This window comes from Amia ocellicauda, chromosome 10 (genome assembly GCF_036373705.1).
Source record: "Amia ocellicauda isolate fAmiCal2 chromosome 10, fAmiCal2.hap1, whole genome shotgun sequence".
Taxonomy (NCBI): Eukaryota; Metazoa; Chordata; class Actinopteri; order Amiiformes; family Amiidae; genus Amia; species Amia ocellicauda.
The window spans coordinates 35,830,574-35,853,656 of NC_089859.1; the positions used below are offsets into that span (position 1 = coordinate 35,830,574).

Below are 23,083 nucleotides of genomic sequence, written 5' to 3' on the forward strand. Positions count from 1 at the left end.
GATACAAAATTGAAAATTAGTCAGGAAGCTTGTTCAAAATCTGGGGAGTTTCTAACTGAAAGAAATTCCCTAGGATAATGGATATTATAATATTGATATTCTGTTTATGTAGAACATACTAATTCAGTGAACGTATTGTTAAAGATCACATTCGTAATTGTAATTCTGTAATGCCAACTGATTATTAATTGTATTATAACTGTTTCCTTAAGGGTGTTATATAACAAATACAAATTAACTGGGAACTCTTGCCTAGATGGTAGCATTGAATGTTGGTGTTTCTATTGGCTAAGGCCCTTGATGTTTGTGTCGTTGCCACAGACATACAAGTTTGGAGCAGGTTCTCCCAAGAGCCCACCAGTTCCAGGAAAGCTTAGACAGTTTCCAGCAGTGGCTGATTGCTGTGGAGCAGAATGTCACAGAGCTCCGGACAGCAGAGAGAGTTGTGAGCCACATTCAAGAGGCCACTACTCAAGCCAAGGTACAAGCCTGGCTCAGTGCCTCACAATGCCTGATACAAATAAGAGACAGAGAAACAGTTACAGATGAGAGCTGGCCAATCTTTTTAATCTTGAACTGCACTGTATCATTGCACTTTGTATTACTCTTATTTTTTGTAAGTCGCCTTGGGCAAGGGAGTCTGCCAAATAAATAAATAAATAAATAAACAAACAAACAAATAAATAAATAAATAATAATAATAATAATAATAATAATAATAATAATAATAATAATAATAATAATAATAATAATAATATGTTATTAGTATCTTCCCAGCTAGCCAAATACAATTTGTGGCAATATTGTAAAACAGTTTTTGTCATTACATTTATAAGAATAAAAACAAAAACAACAACAAGAAAACAAACACAAAGAAATAGAGAATTTAGAGTTACTCAAATAAATCAATACATACATACATTTATATATATATATATACATACACCGATCAGCCATAACATTATGACCACCTGCCTAATATTGTGTAGGTCCTCCTTTTGCTGCCAAAACAGCCCTGACCCGTCAAGCATGGACTCCACTAGACCTCTGAAGGTGTGTTGTGGTATCTGGCACCAAGACGGTAGCAGCAGATCCTTTAAGTCCTGTAAATTGCGAGGTGGGGCCTCCATGGATCGGACTTGTTTGTCCAGCACATCCCACAGATGCTCGATTGGATTGAGATCTGGGGAATTTGGAGGCCAAGTCAACACCTTGAACTCGTGATTCATCAGACCAGGTCACCTTCTTCCATTGCTCCATTTTCCTTCCTTGGACCACTTTTGATAGGTACTGAACACCCCACAAGAGCTGCAGTTTTGGAGATGCTCTGACCCAGTCGTCTAGCCATCACAATTTGGCCCTTTGTCGCTCAGATCCTTATGCTTGCCCATTTCTCCTGCTACTAACACATCAACTTTGAGGACAAAATGTTCACTTGCTGCCTAATATATCCTACCCACTGACAGGTGCCATGATAACAAGATTATCAGTGTTATTCACTTCACCTGTCAGTGGTCATAATGTTATGGCTGATCGGTGTATATACACACACACACACACACACACACACACATACACTACCAGTCAAAAGTTTTAGAACACCACCATTTTTCCAGTTTTTATTGAAATTTAAGCAATGTGCACATCATTTGAAAGCTTATTCTCTTGGCTACCAGCGCAATTCATTCTCAAACACATACGATTTACAGTTTCCATGTCGTCTGCTGTCATTCAGGGCCCGAGGGGTAAACGCGCAGTCTGCTCGAGAAGGGAGTGGGGAGTCTCATTCAGATGGTCACACAGATCACTCAGTTTCGATCGGATTTCTTTGTAAATAGGCTTGTTTTGTCAAGAACAACCTAACAATTAATCCAGTATAATTATTTTATGTTCTATCAAACAGAGAAGTTCAGATCAAATTATGTAAAATCGTTATGTATTAGTTAACTTTAAACAGAGATTTCCATCTTGACATTTTGAGCTTTCTAAGGGTGTGTATTGCTTCTACTAAAACGTGGTCTTGATAAGTAGACAGTCTGGTTCCAGAATATGTCAAAATTGACAATATTTATTGAGATCCCCCCCACCCAACCCAACTATTTTTTGGCTAATGCACCATTGCTTTTATAAGCTTTTTGCTATTGTACAAAATGTGTTATTTATTTTCTGCAATAATTCTACAATGTAAACTTTGAAAATCAAATTGAGGTAATTTTTTTATATTTGTATTGGTATTGTAACATGAACATGTTAAAATTAGAATTTTGAAGTCAGTTTCTGATTTAAAATGTTACAAATTATTATTCCTGAACTATTTGCAGACTGCACTTGAAGAAATTAAATCCAAAAACATGGACCTCGAGTATGTCCTACAGAAAGGATATGAACTAATGGAGAAGATAACAGGTTAGCATTTAACACTTAGTCCTGCCTGTCCTGAGCAATTCCTTAATGCATGTAACTTTCTAAAGTAAAGTACAAAATACATTAATTAATCCATAATATTTTAAGGGGAAATTAATTTCACTGAAGGCCCATAAACTTTGTTGTTGTTTTCTTAGTTTCTTGGAAGCAGTAACATACTGCTTTGTCAGGCAGCTAATGCAGGTTCTGGTCCCTTTTACTTTCTTTCAGAGGAGGAATCACAGCTGGTCCAAGAGAAGGCCAACAGCCTTAGGATCAGGTACTCTGTGGTCAGCCTGAGCAGCTCTGATGTCCTGCAGAGGCTGGAGCAGGCTCTGGAGGCCTCATCCAGATGCACCTCAAGTCAGGAAGACCTGAACCTGTGGCTGGGGAGGGTGGAAAGGGAACTTGTGAACTTTGGAAACCAGACCCCACCCAGAGAAACTTTCCTCAGTGTCACAGAGAATCAGAGGGTAAAGTATCATTACCTGCCATAATCCTTTCATTACATGATTTCCTTTGAGTGTGTGGAATACAAATATAGAATCTAGTTAGTGACATTACAGTGTTGTTGTGGTGGGCTACTGTTCCCAAAAAATCACCTTTGGGTAGAGCAGCTGCTATGATAGTTAAGTCAAAAAGTGATAAGTGATAATGTATGTCAATAAAACATCTTGTGATTCGATTTTCAATATACAAACAAAAGAATTGCAGCTCCAATAATGCAAATACATTGTATATCAAACTATTTTACATGGGACATTTGTTCTCAGCTGGAGCAAGCAGTGGAGAAGGAACTTGCCTGGTTTGAAGACACAGAAGGCAAATTAGAAGAGTTCAGCAGCATCACTTTGGACCAAGAAGTAATTTCCTCCCAGCTGTATGATCAGAAGGTAAATATTCCGTAATGATTTCATATATTTCATTGCCCCTGATACTTTTATACAGAAGAGAATTAGGGTCACTTAAGAGAGAGAAAAAATATATATATTTTGAGAAAAAAAATCAAAATGTTTGAGAAAAAAAGTCAAAAGTTTTGAGATTTAAAGTCAAAATAAACTTTTGAGAAAAAAAGTCAAAAGTTTTGAGATTTAAAGGCGAAATAAATTTTTGAGAAAAAAAGTCAAAAGTTTTGAAATTTAAAGGCAAAATAAACTTTTGAGAAAAAAAGTTGAAAGTTCAGGTTCAAACACCAACAGCGTCGATAGGGGACATTTTGGAAAGATTTACAAAGACGTCTAAAACAGAAAAATACTTATTCTGGGCTTTCAGAAACGTGTGTTTTAATTTTAATACTAATAATAACATTAACAACACCAATAAATTATTATTATTATTATTATTATTATTATTATTATTATTATTATTATTATTATTATTATTATTATAATGTATACACATTTTCTATAATTTGTTAAACTGAACAGGATTTGTAAAAGTAATTGTGGTATTAAGGTGCAATAGTGCTACAACAGTTTCATGCTGGGGAGCCATTTGTCGGACTGGGAAGAGACAACCAAATAAGTGTCCCCAATGCCACAAGTTTGTGTCTTAGATTGGGTTGTTAGCTTTCCAAGGGTTCCGAGGCATTTTTCATTACATTATTTGTCATTTAGCTGACACTCTTATCCAGAGCGACTTACATTTGTACCCATTTATACAGCTGGGCATTTTACTGGAACAATCTAAGTGAAGTGCCTTGCTCAAGGGTACAACAGCACTGCCCCACCCAGGATTTTAACCCACAACCTTTGATGATCATGAGTCAAGAGCCCTAACCACTACTGCACAGTGCTGTAATTTAGACATCAATAATTCTGTTTTATACCTAAATTTCAGTTCAATACAGCTCTACACAGTCTTTTTAACTTCACGATAACCTTCTCCTCATCTAGAACCCATTTCGGGTTTTACTCAGTCCCCTTATAACACCATATCCACGCTGTTGTGTTTAAACCTGAACTTTCAACTTTTTTTCTCAAAAGTTTTTTTCGACTTTAAATCTCAAAACTTTTGACTTTTTTTCTCAACAGTTTATTTCGACTTTAAATCTCAAAACTTTTGACTTTTTTTCTCAAAAGTTTTTTTTTACTTTTTCTCAAAAGTTTTGAATTTTTTTCTCAAAATATATATATATTTTCTCTCTCTTAAGTGGCCCTAATGCTCTTCCATACGTTTAACTGTATAAAATCTGTAAAACAATTAATGTTTGTCTAGCTGTAAGTAGTATAGGCACCTCATTTGACAATGACAGAGCCCAAGAGAGGGTGAATGTATATATTTCAGGAGTTGTGTTTTGTATCTTTTATAACATACCCTTAAGTGATGAATTTGACTGTCCTTTGATTTCCCTTATTTGTTTTGAAGTGACCAATGCCCTTATCCTAAGAATCCCATAATGTTATGCTTATATTTACTTTCAATTCTTCATATTCTTGTATAAATAGTGTAATTGTGCTCAAGACAAACAGTTAAGTTCAGTAATAAACACATGAATAGTATATAATTTACATATATATTAAAAATAGTTATGCACTTTCTCATTTGAAGTTATTGAAACTTTTTTATACATAGTAATTAACAAGTTGATTTGTCTTTTGTTTGTATTAAGACATTGGCTGTTGAAATTCTGCAGCACAGATATAATATAGAAAAGATGTTGAAGATCTCAGAAATGTTAATTAGATACAATGAAGAATGTGAAACAAAGCAAGTGCAGGTAAGATTATTTTCAATATATTATAATTTGTTTTTTATTATTATGATTATTTTTTTCTTAGCAGACACCCTCATCCATATTATATTACACCAGGAAATGTACAGATTCAGACTGAAGGCTCAATTACCAGGGGGTCCTGGAATGTCACACAAGCAATACAAAACAAACAGTTAGGACATTTGCACCAATATGTTGGTGACATGACAGGGAAAATACATTTCACAAAGTATGAATTGATCAATAACAGTTATTTATATTACTACATATATTCAAAATTAGTTTAGAATTACCAGCTGCTATGTGCCATGTTCACTGTGTTGGACTATAAGGATGTAATGGAATAGATGCAGGAGACTCCTTTGCTTGTTTTCAGTTTTTTGGCATTCAATTAATCGGTACATTTCTAACACTGATGTTTTAACCTTTCTCATAGGCCCACTTAGACTCCTTACGGGAACAATGTCAGTCCATATCACAGAAAAACTCCAATGTTGTTATGCAGCTTGAGCATGCTCAGTTGCTACTCTCCCAGTTCTCAGAAACCTACACTGAGGTTTCCCCATGGTTACAAGAAACCCAAACTGTTATTGCTCAGCTGTTTTTGCACACCATTAGCTATGAAGCATTCAAAGAGCAACAGGAACTATTACAGGTAAGCCCTAAGCTTTTTGAAGCTAGTCTAAAAGCATTTAAAGCATTTTTAAATTTCACAATTTTCACTTTTCATAATTTCTGGAATTTCTGTATATTTTCACTCTGTAGCAAGCTTTCCATATGAAAATATTATTATTAATAACAATTCATATTATTATATTATGAATATATAATTATGATAATATTATTATAAAAAGGTTAAATAACTAAAGGATAAATTAAGATTTCTGCATACTGGTGTGTATAGATTCCTGAAATATCATATATTAAATATCTTTATATTTTATATAATTATAATGTTAAAAAAACAATTGATATTATAAATAATAATTCATGAGTGTGTACAGCACAGTGGATGTCAATGGTAAAGGGTCGTTCTGTAACCCTTGAAAGTTAATCTATACACCACATGCTGTAAGATGTATGCTTGTATGGAAAAGCAAACATTTTAAAATTGACTTTGTAGATTTGATTCTTTGTTAGAAATGTATGGGAGATATAAAGTGCCAATATTCTTCTCACAGAGTCTGAGAGAGTCCATTGCAGAACACAAGCCCCTGATAGCCAGGCTGAAGTCTGTGAGTGGGCGGCTGGTTGAGCTGAGCTCCAGCCAGGGCAAGGCTTTCTCAGAGAAGGCCCGGACGGCAGAGGAGCAGCACAGCACCATTAAGGAGAGTGTGCGGCAAGCAGCTGGTGTTCTTGAGGAGGCTCTTCCGCGATACACACAGGTAGCAGTGGTTTTATATAATATCCTGTAGAGGCTTGAACCTTTGTGTCTTGCAATCAGCAGAACATTTTGCAAATGCAAATCCTTACCTGAAATGTTAAGGCCACTGCTTACCCTCTTTAATGGTATGCATATTTTGTATGGCAAATGTTTCTTACTTACTTGGTTTTCCAGACATGATTGTGTTACAATAAAACCATGCCTGTTGAATTAAATTGAACCTTTGCTATTCACTTGTTAATCATTACCATCATAACAGTTTGTAGATCTTGTTAAACTGGTTCTGAAATATTTCAGATGACAAACAGCATTTCATTAATTGTTATTTGAAATGAACAGTCATTATTGTGAAGCCTAAGATGAAATCTCTTTACAGTGAGGGAAAAAAGTATTTGATCCCCTGCTGATTTTGTAAGTTTGCCCACTGACAAAGAAATGATCAGTCTATAATTTTAATGGTAGGTGTATTTTAACATTGAGAGACAGAATAACAACAAATAAATGCATTGCAAAAAAGTTATAAATTGATTTGCATGTTAATGAGAGAAATAAGTATTTGATCCCCTATCAATCAGCAAGATTTCTGGCTCCCAGGTGCCTTTTATACAGGTAACGAGCTTAGATTAGGAGCACTCTCTTTACAGGGAGTGCTCCTAATCTCAGCTCGTTACCTGTATAAAAGACACCTGTCCACAGAAGCAATCAATCAATCAGATTCCAAACTCTCCACCATGGCCAAGACCAAAGAGCTGTCCAAGGATGTCAGGGACAAGATTGTAGACCTACACAAGGCTGGAATGGGCTACAAGACCATCGCCAAGCAGCTTGGTGAGAAGGTGACAACAGTTGGTGCGATTATTGGCAAATGGAAGAAACACAAAATAACTGTCAGTCTCCCTCGGTCTGGGGCTCCATGCAAGATCTCACCTCGTGGAGTTTCAATGATCATGAGAACGGTGAGGAATCAGCCCAGAACTACACGGGAGGATCTTGTTAATGATCTCAAGGCAGCTGGGACCATAGTCACCTAGAAAACAATTGGTAACACACTACGCCGTGAAGGACTGAAATCCTGCAGTGCCCGCAAGGTCCCCCTGCTCAAGAAAGCACATGTACAGGCCCGTCTGAAGTTTGCCAATGAACATCTGAATGATTCAGAGGAGAACTGGGTGAAAGTGTTGTGGTCAGATGAGACCAAAATCGAGCTCTTTTGCATCAACTCAACCCGCCGTGTTTGGAGGAGGAGGAATGACCCCAAGAACACCATCAGGTGGAAACATTATGCTTTGGGGGTGTTTTTCTGCTAAGGGGACAGGACAACTGCACCGCATCAAAGGGACGATGGACGGGGCCATGTACCGTCAAATCTTGGGTGTGAACCTCCTTCCCTCAGCCAGGGCATTGACAATGGGTCATGGATGGGTATTCCAGCATGACAATGACCCAAAACACACAGCCAAGACAACAAGGAGTGGCTCAAGAAGAAGCACATTAAGGTCCTGGAGTGGCCTAGCCAGTCTCCAGACCTTAATCCCATAGAAAATCTGTGGAGGAAGCTGAAGGTTCGAGTTGCCAAACATCAGCCTCGAAACCTTAATGACTTGGAGAGGATCTGCAAAGAGCAGTGGGACAAAATCCCTCCTGAGATGTGTGCAAACCTGGTGGCCAAGAAACGTCTGACCTCTGTGATTGCCAACAAGGGTTTTGCCACCAAGTACTAAGTCAAAGGGGTCAATTACTTATTTCACTCATTAACATGCAAATCAATTTATAACTTTTTTGAAATGCGTTTTTCTGGATTTTTTTGTTGTCATTCTGTCTCTCACTGTTAAAATACACCTACCATTAAAATTATAGACTGATCATTTCTTTGTCAGTGGGCAAACGTACAAAATCAGCAGGGGATCAAATACTTTTTTCCCTCACTGTATATCAAAGATATCAGCTTCATGCACCAGATTGTTATTATTTTTTGTTAATCTTATTGTGACCAGGATGACCTGATTATTTGCTTAACAGAACCAGTTTATTCCCTTTTACAAAGTTTAAATGTGTTTCTGACTCATAGTCTATAAAGTATATAAACACTACTGCACTGCGTTGGGCACCACTGACTTAATGTGGAGGAAAACTGCATGCTTTGAATGGCAAGCATGGCCTATTCTTACTATCAATGTTCGTATTTAAATTCATGGCAGCTGAGTGAGAGGATGACCCTAATGGCGGAGAGTCTGGACAGACTGTGTAATCGTCTGCAGACTCCGATCACGCTTCAAGGGCAAACGGCCAGGATCCAGGAGCAGCTCCAAGACAGCAAGCACACACTGTCAGAGCTGTCCAAGCTAGAGCTGGGGGTGAACAGTGTCCAAGTGCAGGGGGCTGAACTCATCACCAATGCACAAGCAGCTGGGGACGGATCCATAGGCACAGGTAAGACACCACAAAAATTACACATGGCCTCGACATTGGCTCTGTTATGAACAGAAAGCTTAGTAAACTTCAAAAGAAGATTTTAGTCTGGAATGTGAACTCTTTAAACAATTTTAAAATAAATTAAATACCTCACATAGATGGGTAACCTAAAGTAGAGTATATCAATAACATGTACCTTTCAATATTTGTAGCAAATAAGGAGTGTTACCACCTGGAAAAGGACTAAACATGTTAAGCAGCACTTTTGTGTTAGGTTGAATTCCATTGTAACAGAACCTTACACAGGCATTTTATTTTATAACTGTTTTTGGTACAACTCCAGGGTCTAACTGCTAAACTCAAAGAAAATCAAAGCAGCTCTTTGTTTACCCAGTCTATTCATAGATATTGTATTTCTGGGAACTATCGTGCAAAAAAAGAGGCAAATCCCAGGTAAACACTATTGACTTACTTTACAAAAGAGATGCATATAAAGAGATTGTAAAACATTGATTGATTGCTATGATCCAATTTCATATAATTATTTTATGGAGATATAAAAGATGTATGCTAAGTTCAGATGTGTTACTACACTCCCAAGATGGCTTTGTGTAGAAGTCTCATTTACTATTCTAGAGCAAACCATTTTGAACAAAATAGGGAGGCTAGTCTATTTTTATGGTATTAAACAAAAATTCCCCCCCAGATTCAATTTTTCTGCCATGACTCCCAGCTTGTCCACAAATCACCACCAGCTGACTTGAGGGCGATGCAATTTGAGAATAACTTTCTTACCCACAACATTAGCATTTTTGCAGACTGCTTCAGACTGCTCATTGTCAGTCTCTGAGTGGGTTTGAACAGCTTTGTAGCCTCGTGGCTGTGATTTTTAGGAGCACACTGTGAAAGCTGCATGTCTATGATTACCTGTCACATGCAGTTTTCTAAGAGTGCTGATAGGATGTAATTTCCCCTTTCCTCAGCCATCCAAGAGCGCATGTCAAGTTTGAGCCAGCGATGGGAAGAGGCCAAGGCCCGAGCTGAGGAACGGGAAAAGTGGCTGCTGAACCTCCTCAACTTGGCCACTAAGTTCTGGAGTGATTTGAATGACCTCACTGTTGCTCTGAATGACACTCAGCAGATGGTGCTGGATATGAATGGGACCAGATCTGACTCTGAGACCATCAGGCAGAGCATTGAAACCATGCAGGTACATGAGAAGTATTGTTTTGTGGTGGTGGGGAAGGTTCACTCTTTAGTTTAGCTGTGAGTGCTAGACTAGATCCAAACCCAGATGGATTAAATCTCAGTATGCACTCACCACCACTACACCAGAAGTGCTGGCTACCTTGTTGGGGCTGACATTGTTGGGGTTAGATTTATGCTACATCTGCTCTCCACACTTCCCCAGTTCGCCTCCAGAGGTCCTGATCTCCAGAATACTATTCCTCAGAACCTTGTGCACTTATTCCATTCACTCTCTCCCATTAGTTCAGGTCACCCATTCACTGATTCTGCTTCCATCTGCTCTGTATTTAAACCCCCTTGTAACTTCACAAAGTCTTATTAATTTCTTTACTGCATTTCTAAGCATTGTTCCTGTTTCTTGATCTCCTGCTTAGAGACCTTCACTTGCCTTCCCGTGTTTTGTTTCCAGGATTTCCCTTTGCTGTCTTGTATGCTCGATTGTCTGACCTTCTGTTTGTGACCCCGACCACGTCTCTTGCCATGCCTTTATTGCACTGTTTTCCAGTTCCCGAACCAAGCTTGTTCCAACAAAGTCTCTTTCTGCACTTGAGTTCTCTATGACCCTGGCTCTCTGAGTAGACAAGTCTAACAATTATGTTCACCATCCTAACTATTACAGTTAAAGAGCCCCACCGATGCCAGGCTACTCTTTCAGGATGTTTATTTTAAAACCCCTAAGAGTCACAGTGAACCACATTCTTCTGTCTTAAGGCCCCCTTTTTCAAGTCATAATACACAAATCCCCCACACACCACCAACCCTATTTTAAAATGACATTGAAATAATGATATTTGTTTATCTAATGTATAAAGTGCTGGTTAAAATATTGAATTCTGATTGTGCTGAAATGTCCTATATAAGTGGAAGTTGTTCCTCAATTACTAACTGAATTCTCTAACTGTTATTTAAAACCCACATTGTCGCCACTATTTACTAAGTTTTAACTTTATGGAAAATACAATTTTTCAACAGTCTCTTAGGGAAGATATAGACAGCCTGCAGGGTGATTTGGATATGCTGGGAATTCTGGGAGTGGATCTAATGTCAGCCTGTGGGGATACCGACAAACCAGATGTGACTAAGAGCTTAGATGAAGTAAGTATAAGAGTAAATGTGATTTTACAATACATAAATCCTATATGTAGTTTTCATAAATTATGTTTTTGTTTTATCATTATCATTTTTTAACAAGCGTATGAATTTGGAATCTATGGTCATTTTAAGCTTTACTGCACATGGAACAACGTGAGCAAACTTTGGACAGAGTGCTTCAGCAAACTTGAGGAATCTCTGCAGGCTGCAGTACACTATCAGGACATGATTCAGGTATGAGGTACTCAAATGTAATGTAAAGCCTTATATTTAGTTAATTGCTTTATGTTTAAGTAATGAAATAAGTAACCAAGGACATTACAAATGCAAGCTCATTTAGCAGATGATTGTTTCATTTCAGTATCACAACATGAATATGTGCTTGGTTTTATTAGAGTTTCATTGATAAATGTCTGACAGAAAAGTAAGTATCCTGCCAGAAGAACACAGCCTGTAATAACTTAAGCTATAATAAGAAGAAAATGGTGAGAAACCCTCACAGAATTTAGCTGTTTTGCTGAGCATTGTATAGCAGTGCACCAGAGCTGTTTTTCTTCTGTTGAGTGATACACTAATTAAATAAATGCCCTTGCTTTAGTCTATCAAGGTAAGTTGGTCATGTACAAACAGAGGAGGCCGTAATAAGGGGAGTAGAGTAAGAATTATTTAATGTGTATTGTGTAAACAGATTATTTAACATACATCAACAGAACATTTTACTTTCTAGACATATTTCTGCATCTCAGTTTGCTGTGGTGTATACATACAATGGAAATGGATCAGTCCATTTTGATTTGAAAACCATCATTCTGACCATCCTGCTAGGTCTTTGTCAAATCTCCTTCATATTCGATTGTTTACCTTGTTTGTCTTGTGAATGCAAGACAAACATTATTGAATACATATTTTTTTGCCTGTTTCTAGAGGCTTTTTGATTGGCTGAAGTCCGCAGAGCTGCAAACCGCTGAAGAGTTTTTGGTTGGAGTCAATGTGGAGACAGTAAAACAACAGCTGTGCGATTTAAAGGTATTGCAGTAAGGCAGCATTTGTTTATATTTTGAAATTGATCAACATTTTACAAGACATTATTATTTGTATAATTATTATTACAGAACATGTAACAAAACAACTGTTAGTTATACTGTAGGTTTTCTCTTCCAATTTCTCAAGTCTGTTTAATGTGTTTCTGATGAGGCATCCAGCTACTTAGCTTGACCTCTTCAATGCTAAATATATCGTTTATACTAGGTAATATACTTTTATAGATTATATGGAATATATCCACTAAAATAGCAGTGTGTAACATTCCAATTACTGGAACCTTTTTCAAACATCCGTAATGCAGTCAATGGAGTCTTCTGGTCCAGGAGAAACACAAGGTATTCTGTTTTTCACCCTACTGTGGTTTTAAATCATGCAATTGAAACAATTATCACTACTATAGTGGAACTTAGGGAACCTGTAAAGCATACAGGCCTGGGACCCAGAGTGGGCATTCATTACTTTATTGTAGTGTCTGTTCTCTCTCCGTGCTTTGACTCGGCCACATGGTGTAAAGTCAATGTGTCTATTCTGCAGGAGTTTAAAAGTGAGCTGTACCAGAAGAAGATTGAGATGGAGAGTCTGAACCATCGGTTTGCCTGCAGGCTCCCCCTAAGCTCAGAGAAGGAGGCTGTTAATACTCAGCTCTGTGACTTCCGCATGTGCTGGGACACCCTGGAGAAGGAGACAGTGAACAGACAGGTAACACAAACTCATCAAACAGGTGGCAGCAGGGCTGCAGCAAGAAGAACAAACCCCTTTCATATTTTGAATACTAAATATATCCTGTAATAATCCTGACACTGTTGATTATTTTGCAGTCATTGACACAGTTATGTTTCCAATTTTTTACACATTAAGTGCATGTTAAGAAATGCATAATTACACTGTACACTAAGATGTAGTTACTGAGTACCTACTATGTTAATACACTGTAACTAGTGAGTGTGTTTTTTTTATTAGACATTTAAAATGAATTATCTGATGAAAAAAAAAAACATGAGTTCAAGACTGAGTAAATTGGGGTAAATTGGTTCAATAGGTGCCTAATGACCAATCAAGCCCAATGGAGTGAATGCACTATTTTATTTTGTAACCTTCTTTATGTTCTCAAAGCAGTCAAGGTTTTCTTTTATTTTGAGGCCTTGATAAAAAGTCAGAAAAGGGAAATGAGAAAAACAGCTATGAATGTTGTTAAAAATGTGTTTCATATGACTGGTGGAAGTGATACATTGACTACTAACTGTCCTCTGGTTTTCTCCACAGCATCAGCTGGAGTCAGCACTCTTGGGTTTGGGACAGATCCAGAACACCCTTGAAGAGCTGCACACGTGGCTCTCACACACTGCTGACCTGCTTCAGGGCTACCGACCAATCAGCATTGACCTGCAGACCTGTGAAATTGAACTTGCTAAACACAAGGTAACTAATGGTTTACAGTGGTCAGGACTCATTTAATTGCTCCATTAGGGTCATATAACAATTTTTACAGGAGCTATTGTAAGTCCCCGTCCACGCTCAAAGTATATCTGGTGGCCATCTCCGCATGTCATGTCCAGATTGATGGCAAACCCCCTGGGTCTCATTTTCTAACTACGCAGTTTCTGAAGGGAGCTCAACGGCTACGGCCTCCTCATACCCCTTCACTACCCGCATGGTGCCTTGATGTAGTGCAGGACACACTTTCCCAAGCTCCATTTGAGCCACTGAACTCAGCTGAGCTGAAGCTGGTGTCACTTAAGACTGCGTTTTTGCTGGCAATCATCTCTGCAAAATGTGTAAGCAAGTTACACGCCCTGTCCGTACAGCCATCATGTCTGTATTGTGGGACATGGCTTCAGGGTCAAGCTACGGCCTAACCGTGCGTTCCTCCCAAAAGTGTTGTCTCCATTTCATGTCATCAGGCCTATTGAGTTGATGGCTTTTCATCCTCCTCCCTTCTCTTCGGAGCAGGAGAGTCGTCTTCACCTGCTCTGCCCTGTGCGGGCCCTTGGGTGCTATTTGGAACGCACTAAGGACATTCGGCACTCAGACCAACTGTTTGTGTACTAAGGAGCGCGGACACAGGACCAGGCGCTTTCAAAGCAGCGCCTCTTGCACTGGATTGTGGACACTATTACCATGGCCTATGAGTCCGCCGGGACCCTGGTGCCTGGACACCTGGTGGTCCACTCGACTCTAAGCGTTACCACATCATGAGCCCTTTTTCAGGGCGCCCACTGGGCAGACATCTGTGCGGCTGCAGCTTGGACTTCGCCACTTTTATCCAGTTCTACAGGTTGGACATGATGGACCCAGTCCCTTCCATTGGAACTGGTGTTGACTTCAGTCGAGCCCCAGTAGCCCACGGGCTCTGGCTCCTGATTTATTTTCCCAGTCTGCCCCTGTTAGCGCATCCTGGATGGAGCTATATAGTTTCCCTTCCTATCGGACTATGCCTTCCAGTGGAGCACCCACGGGAGCTGCTCCTGGACTTGCTGATGTTCCTGCTGATGTGTTCCCAGGGTCTGTCATGCGGCCTCCAGGTACGTTGCCTTACGAGGCAACCCTGTATATAGTTAGTTGTTATTGCATTGTGTTGCGGTGGTGCATGTGTCTGGCCTTTACCCCGCTATGTGTATATACTATGTGTAAACAGCAGGGCTGTGGTAAAGTCCTAGCTGGCTCGTAGACTAGAGTGTCACTGCCGCAGTTCCGCAAGGTACCTTTGTACCATTTCAGGTTATTCATTGGACTTGAACTGCTTAAATTTAAATAAAAACTGGAAAAATGGCGGTGTTCTAAAACTCTTGACTGGTAGTGTATGTGTTAAATCATATTCATTGAGAAGTACTATTCTGTACAGATTGTGACCAAGCATGATCAAACAGTCATGACTATACCATAATAAATTGTCATTGTGTGGAAACCTGCTTGTAAGTATATGTGTGCTGACAATTCCAATTGATATTGCATTTGGATTAAACAGCATGACATTTCTTATGTGAATGAACTCTATACGTAACCTATTGGGAAAAAGTGATCATATGTATATACAGTTAGGTCCATAAATATTCGGAGAGTGACGCAATCTGTACGCTACCACAATGGATTTGACAGGAAATAATCAAGATGTGCTTTATATCCAAATTGGGTGAACGGTGAAGGAATTACACCCATTTTTATATGTGATCCCACAATATATTCAAAATAATTTGGACAAACTAACATAATCATTAATTAAATTGTGAGTTTCAATACTTGGTTGCAAATCCTTTGCAGTCAATGACTGCCTAACGTCTGGAACCCATAGACATCACCAGATGCTGGGTTTCTTCCCTGGTGATGCTCTGCCAGGCCTGTACTGCAGCCGTCTTTAGTTACTGCTTGTTCCTGGGGAATTTTGCCTTCAGTTTTGCCTTCGAAATCAAAACAAACCAATCAGAGATATAGCAAAAACATTAGGTGTGGCCAAATCAACTATTTGGTACATTCTTAAAAAGAAAGAACACATTGGTGAGCTCAGGAACACCAAAAGGCCTGGAAGACCACGGAAAACAACTGTGGTGGATGACAGAAGAATTCTTTCCTTGGTGAAGAAAAACCCCTTCACAACAGTTGGCCAGATCAAGAACACCCTCCAGGAGGTAGGTGTATCTGTGTCAAAGTCATCAATCAAGAGAAGACTTCACCAGAGTAAATACAGAGGGTTTACCACAAGATGTAAAATTATGAAAATTGTGTCACTGTCCAAATATTTATGGACCTAACTGTATAACCCAGGGTGTCAGGGCAGTGGGGTCTTCATACACTGCTAAAGGAAATGTAATAGTCCTTTTTCTCTTAACACTCCCACTCAATGTGGGAGGACTGGACATGGATATTAAAAGAAAATACAATAGGACTGTGAATGCTGTTTTCCATGGATGTGTTCTTGTGTAGAATCATAGTGAACATGAACAAAATTCTGCACCCATAAGAGTTTCCCTGGTGTCTCTGGGCTATAAAATCATTCTTTATCATGCCTATGTCCTCTTCAGGTGCTACGGAATGATGTGATGTCCCATGCACGCACTGTGGAGTCACTGAATAAGGCTGGGCGGGAGCTGCTGGAGGCAGGGACAGGTGACAGTCCCCATGGACTTCAGGCCCAGCTGGAGAAGCTGAATGAACGCTGGGAGTTTGTTCGCTGTGAGACAGAGAGACGACAGCTTGAACTGGAGAACAACCTCAGTCAGGTACGAGTCATTCAATGCTGAGCACTACTAGATTCAAAAGGTCAGACCACAGGCACACAAACAAGATCTTACTCATAGCATGATTTTCATATTGGGCAAAATGAGAAGTTACTTCTGAAATCTGATTTGGATCATTTCAGGGATTTTCAGTATATGGTGTTATAGGTCCACCTTAGTCTTTAGGTCAGTGGTTCCCAAACCGGTCCTGGGGGACCCCCTATCCTGCTGGTTTTTGTTCCAACCGAGCTCTCAATAACTTAATTTAACCCTTAATTGAACTAATAATTTCCTAAATCAGAGACTTTTAATTATTTTAAACAGTAGGGGTTTTAAGTTAAGTATAGAATTATATTAAAAAAGATATTGAAGAAACAACTATTTTCTTACACAATTTAAAAAGTAAAATCTAAGCAGATTGTTACTTCAATTAAGGTTCAATTAAGTAATTGAGAGCTCGGTTGGAACAAAAAACAGCAGGGTAGGGGGTCCCCCAGGACCGGTTTGGGAACCTCTGCTTTAGGTTATAAAAATATGTTATAAAAATATGTTGCCAATCAATTTAACAAACCTATAGATCAGGAGTGACCAACTCTGGTCCTAGAAAGCTGCAGAGTGTTTGTGTTTTCAATCCATAATCTTAACAACCTGAATAAAGTGCTTAAGTGGTCAGGATTAAAGTAATGTTCTTTAGACATTGCTTATTTAAGTGTGAACTATACAATCTGCTGGGTTGTAGCAGTGAATATTATTGATGTTGGCTTTGCACTTGCTGACACTTGCTACTACTAAATGCGATTCCTTGTGGAATTCATGAAGATTTAAAAAACGTGTGTGTGAATATACACTCACCTAAAGGATTATTAGGAACACCTGTTCAATTTCTCATTAATGCAATTATCTAACCAACCAATCACATGGCAGTTGCTTCAATGCATTTAGGGGTGTGGTCCTGGTCAAGACAATCTCCTGAACTCCAAACTGAATGTCTGAATGGGAAAGAAAGGTGATTTAAGCAATTTTGAGCGTGGCATGGTTGTTGGTGCCAGACGGGCCGGTCTGAGTATTTCACAGTCTGCTCAGTTACTGGGATTTTCACGCACAACCATTTCTAGGGTTTACAAAGAATGGTGTGAAAAGGGAAAAACATCCAGTATGCGGCAGTCCTGTGGGCGAAAATGCCTTGTTGATGCTAGAGGTATATAACCACTCGTTACAACCGAGGTATGCAGCAAAGCATTTTTGAAGCCACAACACGTACAACCTTGAGGCGGATGGGCTACAACAGCAGAAGACCCCACCGGGTACCACTCATCTCCACTACAAATAGGAAAAAGAGGCTACAATTTGCACAAGCTCACCAAAATTGGACAGTTGAAGACTGGAAAAATGTTGCCTGGTCTGATGAGTCTCGATTTCTGTTGAGACATTCAGATGGTAGAGTCAGAACTTGGCGTAAACAGAATGAGAACATGGATCCATCATGCCTTGTTACCACTGTGCAGGCTGGTGGTGGTGGTGTAATGGTGTGGGGGATGTTTTCTTGGCACACTTTAGGCCTCTTAGTGCCAATTGGGCATCGTTTAAATGCCACGGCCTACCTGAGCATTGTTTCTGACCATGTCCATCCCTTTATAACCACCATGTACCCATCCTCTGATGGCTACTTCCAGCAGGATAATGCACCATGTCACAAAGGTCGAATCATTTCAAATTGGTTTCTTGAACATGACAATGAGTTCACTGTACTAAACTGGCCCCCACAGTCACCAGATCTCAACCCAATAGAGCATCTTTGGGATCTGGTGGAACGGGAGCTTCGTGCCCTGGATGTGCATCCCACAAATCTCCATCAACTGCAAGATGCTATCCTATCAATATGGGCCAACATTTCTAAAGAATGCTTTCAGCACCTTGTTGAATCAATGCCACGTAGAATTAAGGCAGTTCTGAAGGCGAAAGGGGGTCAAACACAGTATTAGTATATGTATATGTATGTAGTATATACATATATACAGACATTATATTTTTATTATTATCTATGAAATGTTCAATATCAACCTATGATAATTTTGAAATTTGGAGGGCACCATACTTATTATTATTATTATTATTATTATTATTAGTAGTAGTAGTAGTAGTAGTAGTAGTAGTAGTAGTAGTAGTAGTAGTAGTAGTAGTAGCAGCAGTAGCAATAGTAGTGAAATTGAATGCCATCTACACAAATACATACTAATTTAAACTATTGTTGTGTCTGTGATTACTAATTTCCTTTGGTTGCTTTCCCACCTTTAAATCAGGTTCAGGATGTGACAATGGAAATCCAGGACCTTCTGCAGTGGCTGGAAAACACAGACCTGAGACTCTCCTCCACCAAACCAGTCTGGGGACTACCGGAGACTACCAGTGAGAAGCTCTCCGCACACCAGGTAAACAATAGTATTAAAAAATAGATGGTCAGGTGATCAGAGCATAGGATGTGAAGGGAATACTGGTTTACTTATTGATGGTTTCTCCTGTGTTTTTTCATTTATTTTGTTTGCATGTGTATAATATAGAGCCCTGCTAGCCATAAAAGGAAGTTTTATTTGAACTGTGGTGGGTCTTATTTGCTACATATTGAACAGCTTATGTTCTCTTGGTCTTTTCCAGATGTTTATGTTATATGTTTCTGTACATATAACCTGCATTTTTAAAACTCCCATTCAAGTCAATGATTGGAAATTAAAAGTTAAAAACGGTTACAATTCATGCCCATGTCAGTGCACCCATCCCATCCTGGTGTGGGGCATTTTCCTGGCATTGGCCTGCCACTCATTCCATTTGAAGGGAGTTTTGATTCTGCATGAAACATTTCTTGTCCTGAGCGATCGGAAGGGGTGTCATCCAGGACAACAATGCTCCAGTCCACAGGGCACATGTTGTCAACAGGTGGTTTGAGGAGCACAAGGATGAAGTTACCATCTTCCATGGCCCTCTCAATTTCAATCAGGCCAGACCTCAATCTCATAGACCATTCGTGTGACTGCCTGGAGACATTTTTTATAAAATAAAATGTTTGGTTTTAGTTCATTAATGTTTTGTAAAGGCATATATTATGGTTTTATTGAGCAGTCCTCCATTACCATACTCAATCTTGGTATTTTAAGATTATGAAATGGGTTTCCAGGAATGGAACCATCATTTATAATATTGAACCCATTGGAATTAAGAGTTCGACTCGTAACAGTTCCATCACAACAGCTCTCCAGGAACCAAGTCGTAAGTGCGGGAGGTGCCTGTATTTTGTAAAGTTACATTCTATCTGACCACTACTAACAGTGTTATCACATCTTAATCTAGGAGTTGTGCAAGGAAATGGAATCAAAGCTACACACCTACAACAATGTGAGGGATGCTATCCACCGACTGTTAGACAACAATGATGTGGCTCGAGGCTCCAACACAGAACACAGTCTTTGTATTCTGGAACAGAAATGGGAGAGTGTCTACAGCAAAGTGCAAGAAAGAAAGGTCAGAAACCAGTCTGTTTGTAATTCTTGTCATTTTTAATGGTTTATTTTAATTAAATGCAAACCTCAAAATGACAATATATCTTTATATGTATATATGTTTTAGAAAGTACATTTGAGCTGCCCACAAAACAAGTATTTATAAAGGCAGTTTTCCTGATGCCCAGAACTTGAAATACTGGTTGCCAGTTGATATCCTACTTAAGGTAAACATGAACAGGATATTTGAACACTCTAAATAAAAACGACATATTGCATTGGAAATGAGGAAGTGTTTAACAGTGTAAGAGCCATGGAAGGTGAAGAATAAACAATAGCTATCATTTAGAACCCTCATAAGTTCCCCACAATAGCAAAACATTTGAGCTGGCAAGCACAGTGTAAACCTGCCAAGTACAGTATTTAAATTGCATTTTTGGAGACAGTTGGCAAATATATATATATATTTTTTATTCAGGTGAAATTGACTGAAGGGCTGACTTTGGCCAAGGAGTTTCACAGTACAGTGCAGGATCTCCTGAAGAAAATGACTCGCAGTGAAGAGGCCTTCAATGCCTTACCTCCTCCCAGCCTCCTCCTGGATACAGTCAACACGCAGATTCAAGAGCACAGGGTTTGTGAAGCAGATTAAACACAAAATACTATCTCCAACAAATATGACATAGCACATACATTCAGAATAGTTATACATTCTTAAAATGCCCCCCTCGTAACCATGCTTCTGATATACTTGACATTACTCAGATAAGATCAAAGGCATGTGAATAGCACTGGGAAATAAAATCATGTGTATTTATACATAATGGTACACATTCTATAAGAAATGCATCTGCATACTGGTTGGCAGGCTTAGATTTAGGACTCTTCAGCACTTCTCATACAGCACAAACATTTACCACCTGGCAAATAAATCTGCCTCACACATTAAGTTTCTGCTTATGGGGATGGGTAAATGATCACATGTATCACAACTACATTACATTTCTGCTCAAAGATGCCATTCAGCAGCCAACACTACCATTCCCTGAGACATGCTTATATATAAGTTTATTTAGAAAGTTATAATGCATTTTGATTAAGGTATTTAATTTTATATTAATGTATGCATGTGATATATATATATATATATATATATATATATATATATATATATATATATATATATATATATATATATATATATACTAGAATACTGGTCACTGATACCACATACTTAAATGTAAACACCATGCTAAGGAGACTGATCAAATAAAATGGGGTCCCAGTTTGTGGCATAACATGATGTCTATTTTACTTTCAGATGTTGGTGACAGAAGTGAACTCTTATAATGACAAGATGAAAGCCGTAGAGAGTGTAGCATCACGTCTTAAAGAATTCAGCCGCAAAGAGGACTGCAATGTAGTACAGAATCTTGTTGTGACTGTACAAGATCGCTTTGGGAAACTTTATCAGCGAACATCTGAGAGAGGGAAAGTACTGGAGGATGTCAAGAAGCAAGCTAAACAGGTAATAAACAGAGTGAAGTCTGAATTTAGTTGTCATAGTGTTTAGATGAAATAGTTTACTGTAGAAAGCAATATTTAAAGATTAGGTGAAGCAGGGAATGCTTCTTGGTAAACGTCACTACTCAGAGCCCATGTAAAGTCCCATACATCAATACTTTAATGTAGGATTGTAAAAATATAGTAAAGAGTAAGAAAGGGAATGTAAAATAATTGTTAAAGATGGCGAGGTATAGTTAACCATGACACAAACTAAGGCTAAAAATAGTATAACCATGGCAAAATCACTGCCAAATGATCATCAATTATCTGAACTATCTAAAAGGGATAACTAGACCACTGTGACTGTGATCTTCCACATTGGTGTATACAACTGTCAGAGTTCCTCAAATATTAGGTAAGACTGACTAGGCTATATCAGAAATGTATTTGAGCAACAGCAGCTCAAACTTACTGTTTGCCACAGTTTCCTCTCTGTGTATATCTGTGTATATATATATATATATATATATGTGTGTGTGTGTGTGTGTGTGTGTGTGTGTGTGTGAATAATTGCCTCCCTTTCATAACACTCTGTGTATAAAGCAAAACACTTCATGCAAGTCTAATTGTAATCCATATAGCTAGAAACAAACATTGTAAAGATTAACATAAAAAATATCTTTCCTACTAAACTTCCTGATTGTTTCAGTTCAGTGAATCATGGCATATCTTGGTGGACTGGATGGTGGAGGTGGAGCAAACAATGGACACTCACAAAGAGATTGCCATGTCACATGAAGAAATCAAAGAGCAACTCGCAGAGCAGAAGGTATGCACCTGAAACGGCTAAAAAAAGTTTAAATATTAAGGACAAATATTACCTGATAGCATTCATGTTCTGGATATAGTATTTGTTGACAGGTCCTTGCAACCTTTCATTTCTTTGTATTTTTAAGTTAATTAGGGATACATAACATGATGAGCACATAGATCATAGTGTTACATTCTATTTTTAGAGCAATACAACACCAGACGTCTAGGACATTCAGAAATATGTGATTCTGGTTATCATGTCAGCTCATCAGGTTGTTGTGTATTGATGTACAAAGATCAAATTACACTGTTCAGCATTTTTCCCAGTCTCCTGAATCAGACAGCACGAATTAATTATATTCCTTTGTGTCTCGGTGAAGGACTTCCAGAAGTTATTGAGGTCAAAGAGGCCAGTCTATGAAGCCACCTTGAAGAGTGGTCAGACTCTGAGGGGAAAATCCCAGAGGCCAAGTGACAGGCAACAGCTAGAAGACCTGCTGGCAGAGCTAAGAGATTCATGGGACACTATCAGTGGGAAGTCTATGGAGCGGTAAATATATGCAAATAGCAGAGAAATACCTAAAACATAGTAGTTCCTTTACTGATTGTGTAGGAACTGTGTAGCCAGACACTAAGGCTCTGCAAAATACATGGGGAATTTGATCAAAACAAGTTTAATTATTACATTTTAAAATTATATTGCAGATAAATTAATTTGAAACATTAAATTAAGGTCAAGTTTAATTCAAGTAGATCAATATTT

General features: G+C 38.6%; 1 protein-coding gene across 1 annotated transcript in view; it reads left to right on the top strand.

Annotated features, from left to right (window-relative positions):
• Nucleotides 1-23,083, top strand: part of LOC136759576 (plectin) — a 348,280-nt gene that overhangs the window by 293,105 nt on the left and 32,092 nt on the right. The window contains exons 43-63 of the mRNA XM_066714579.1: nt 322-481; nt 2,322-2,406; nt 2,635-2,876; nt 3,177-3,296; nt 5,015-5,122; nt 5,556-5,774; nt 6,301-6,504; nt 8,702-8,933; nt 9,899-10,125; nt 11,136-11,258; nt 11,388-11,489; nt 12,180-12,281; nt 12,834-12,998; nt 13,563-13,718; nt 16,316-16,513; nt 18,811-18,939; nt 19,853-20,023; nt 20,480-20,635; nt 21,323-21,529; nt 22,217-22,336; nt 22,701-22,870. Of these exons, the coding sequence (XP_066570676.1) occupies nt 322-481; nt 2,322-2,406; nt 2,635-2,876; nt 3,177-3,296; nt 5,015-5,122; nt 5,556-5,774; nt 6,301-6,504; nt 8,702-8,933; nt 9,899-10,125; nt 11,136-11,258; nt 11,388-11,489; nt 12,180-12,281; nt 12,834-12,998; nt 13,563-13,718; nt 16,316-16,513; nt 18,811-18,939; nt 19,853-20,023; nt 20,480-20,635; nt 21,323-21,529; nt 22,217-22,336; nt 22,701-22,870 (3,396 nt within the window). The remainder of the gene's footprint in view (nt 1-321; nt 482-2,321; nt 2,407-2,634; nt 2,877-3,176; nt 3,297-5,014; nt 5,123-5,555; nt 5,775-6,300; nt 6,505-8,701; nt 8,934-9,898; nt 10,126-11,135; nt 11,259-11,387; nt 11,490-12,179; nt 12,282-12,833; nt 12,999-13,562; nt 13,719-16,315; nt 16,514-18,810; nt 18,940-19,852; nt 20,024-20,479; nt 20,636-21,322; nt 21,530-22,216; nt 22,337-22,700; nt 22,871-23,083) is intronic.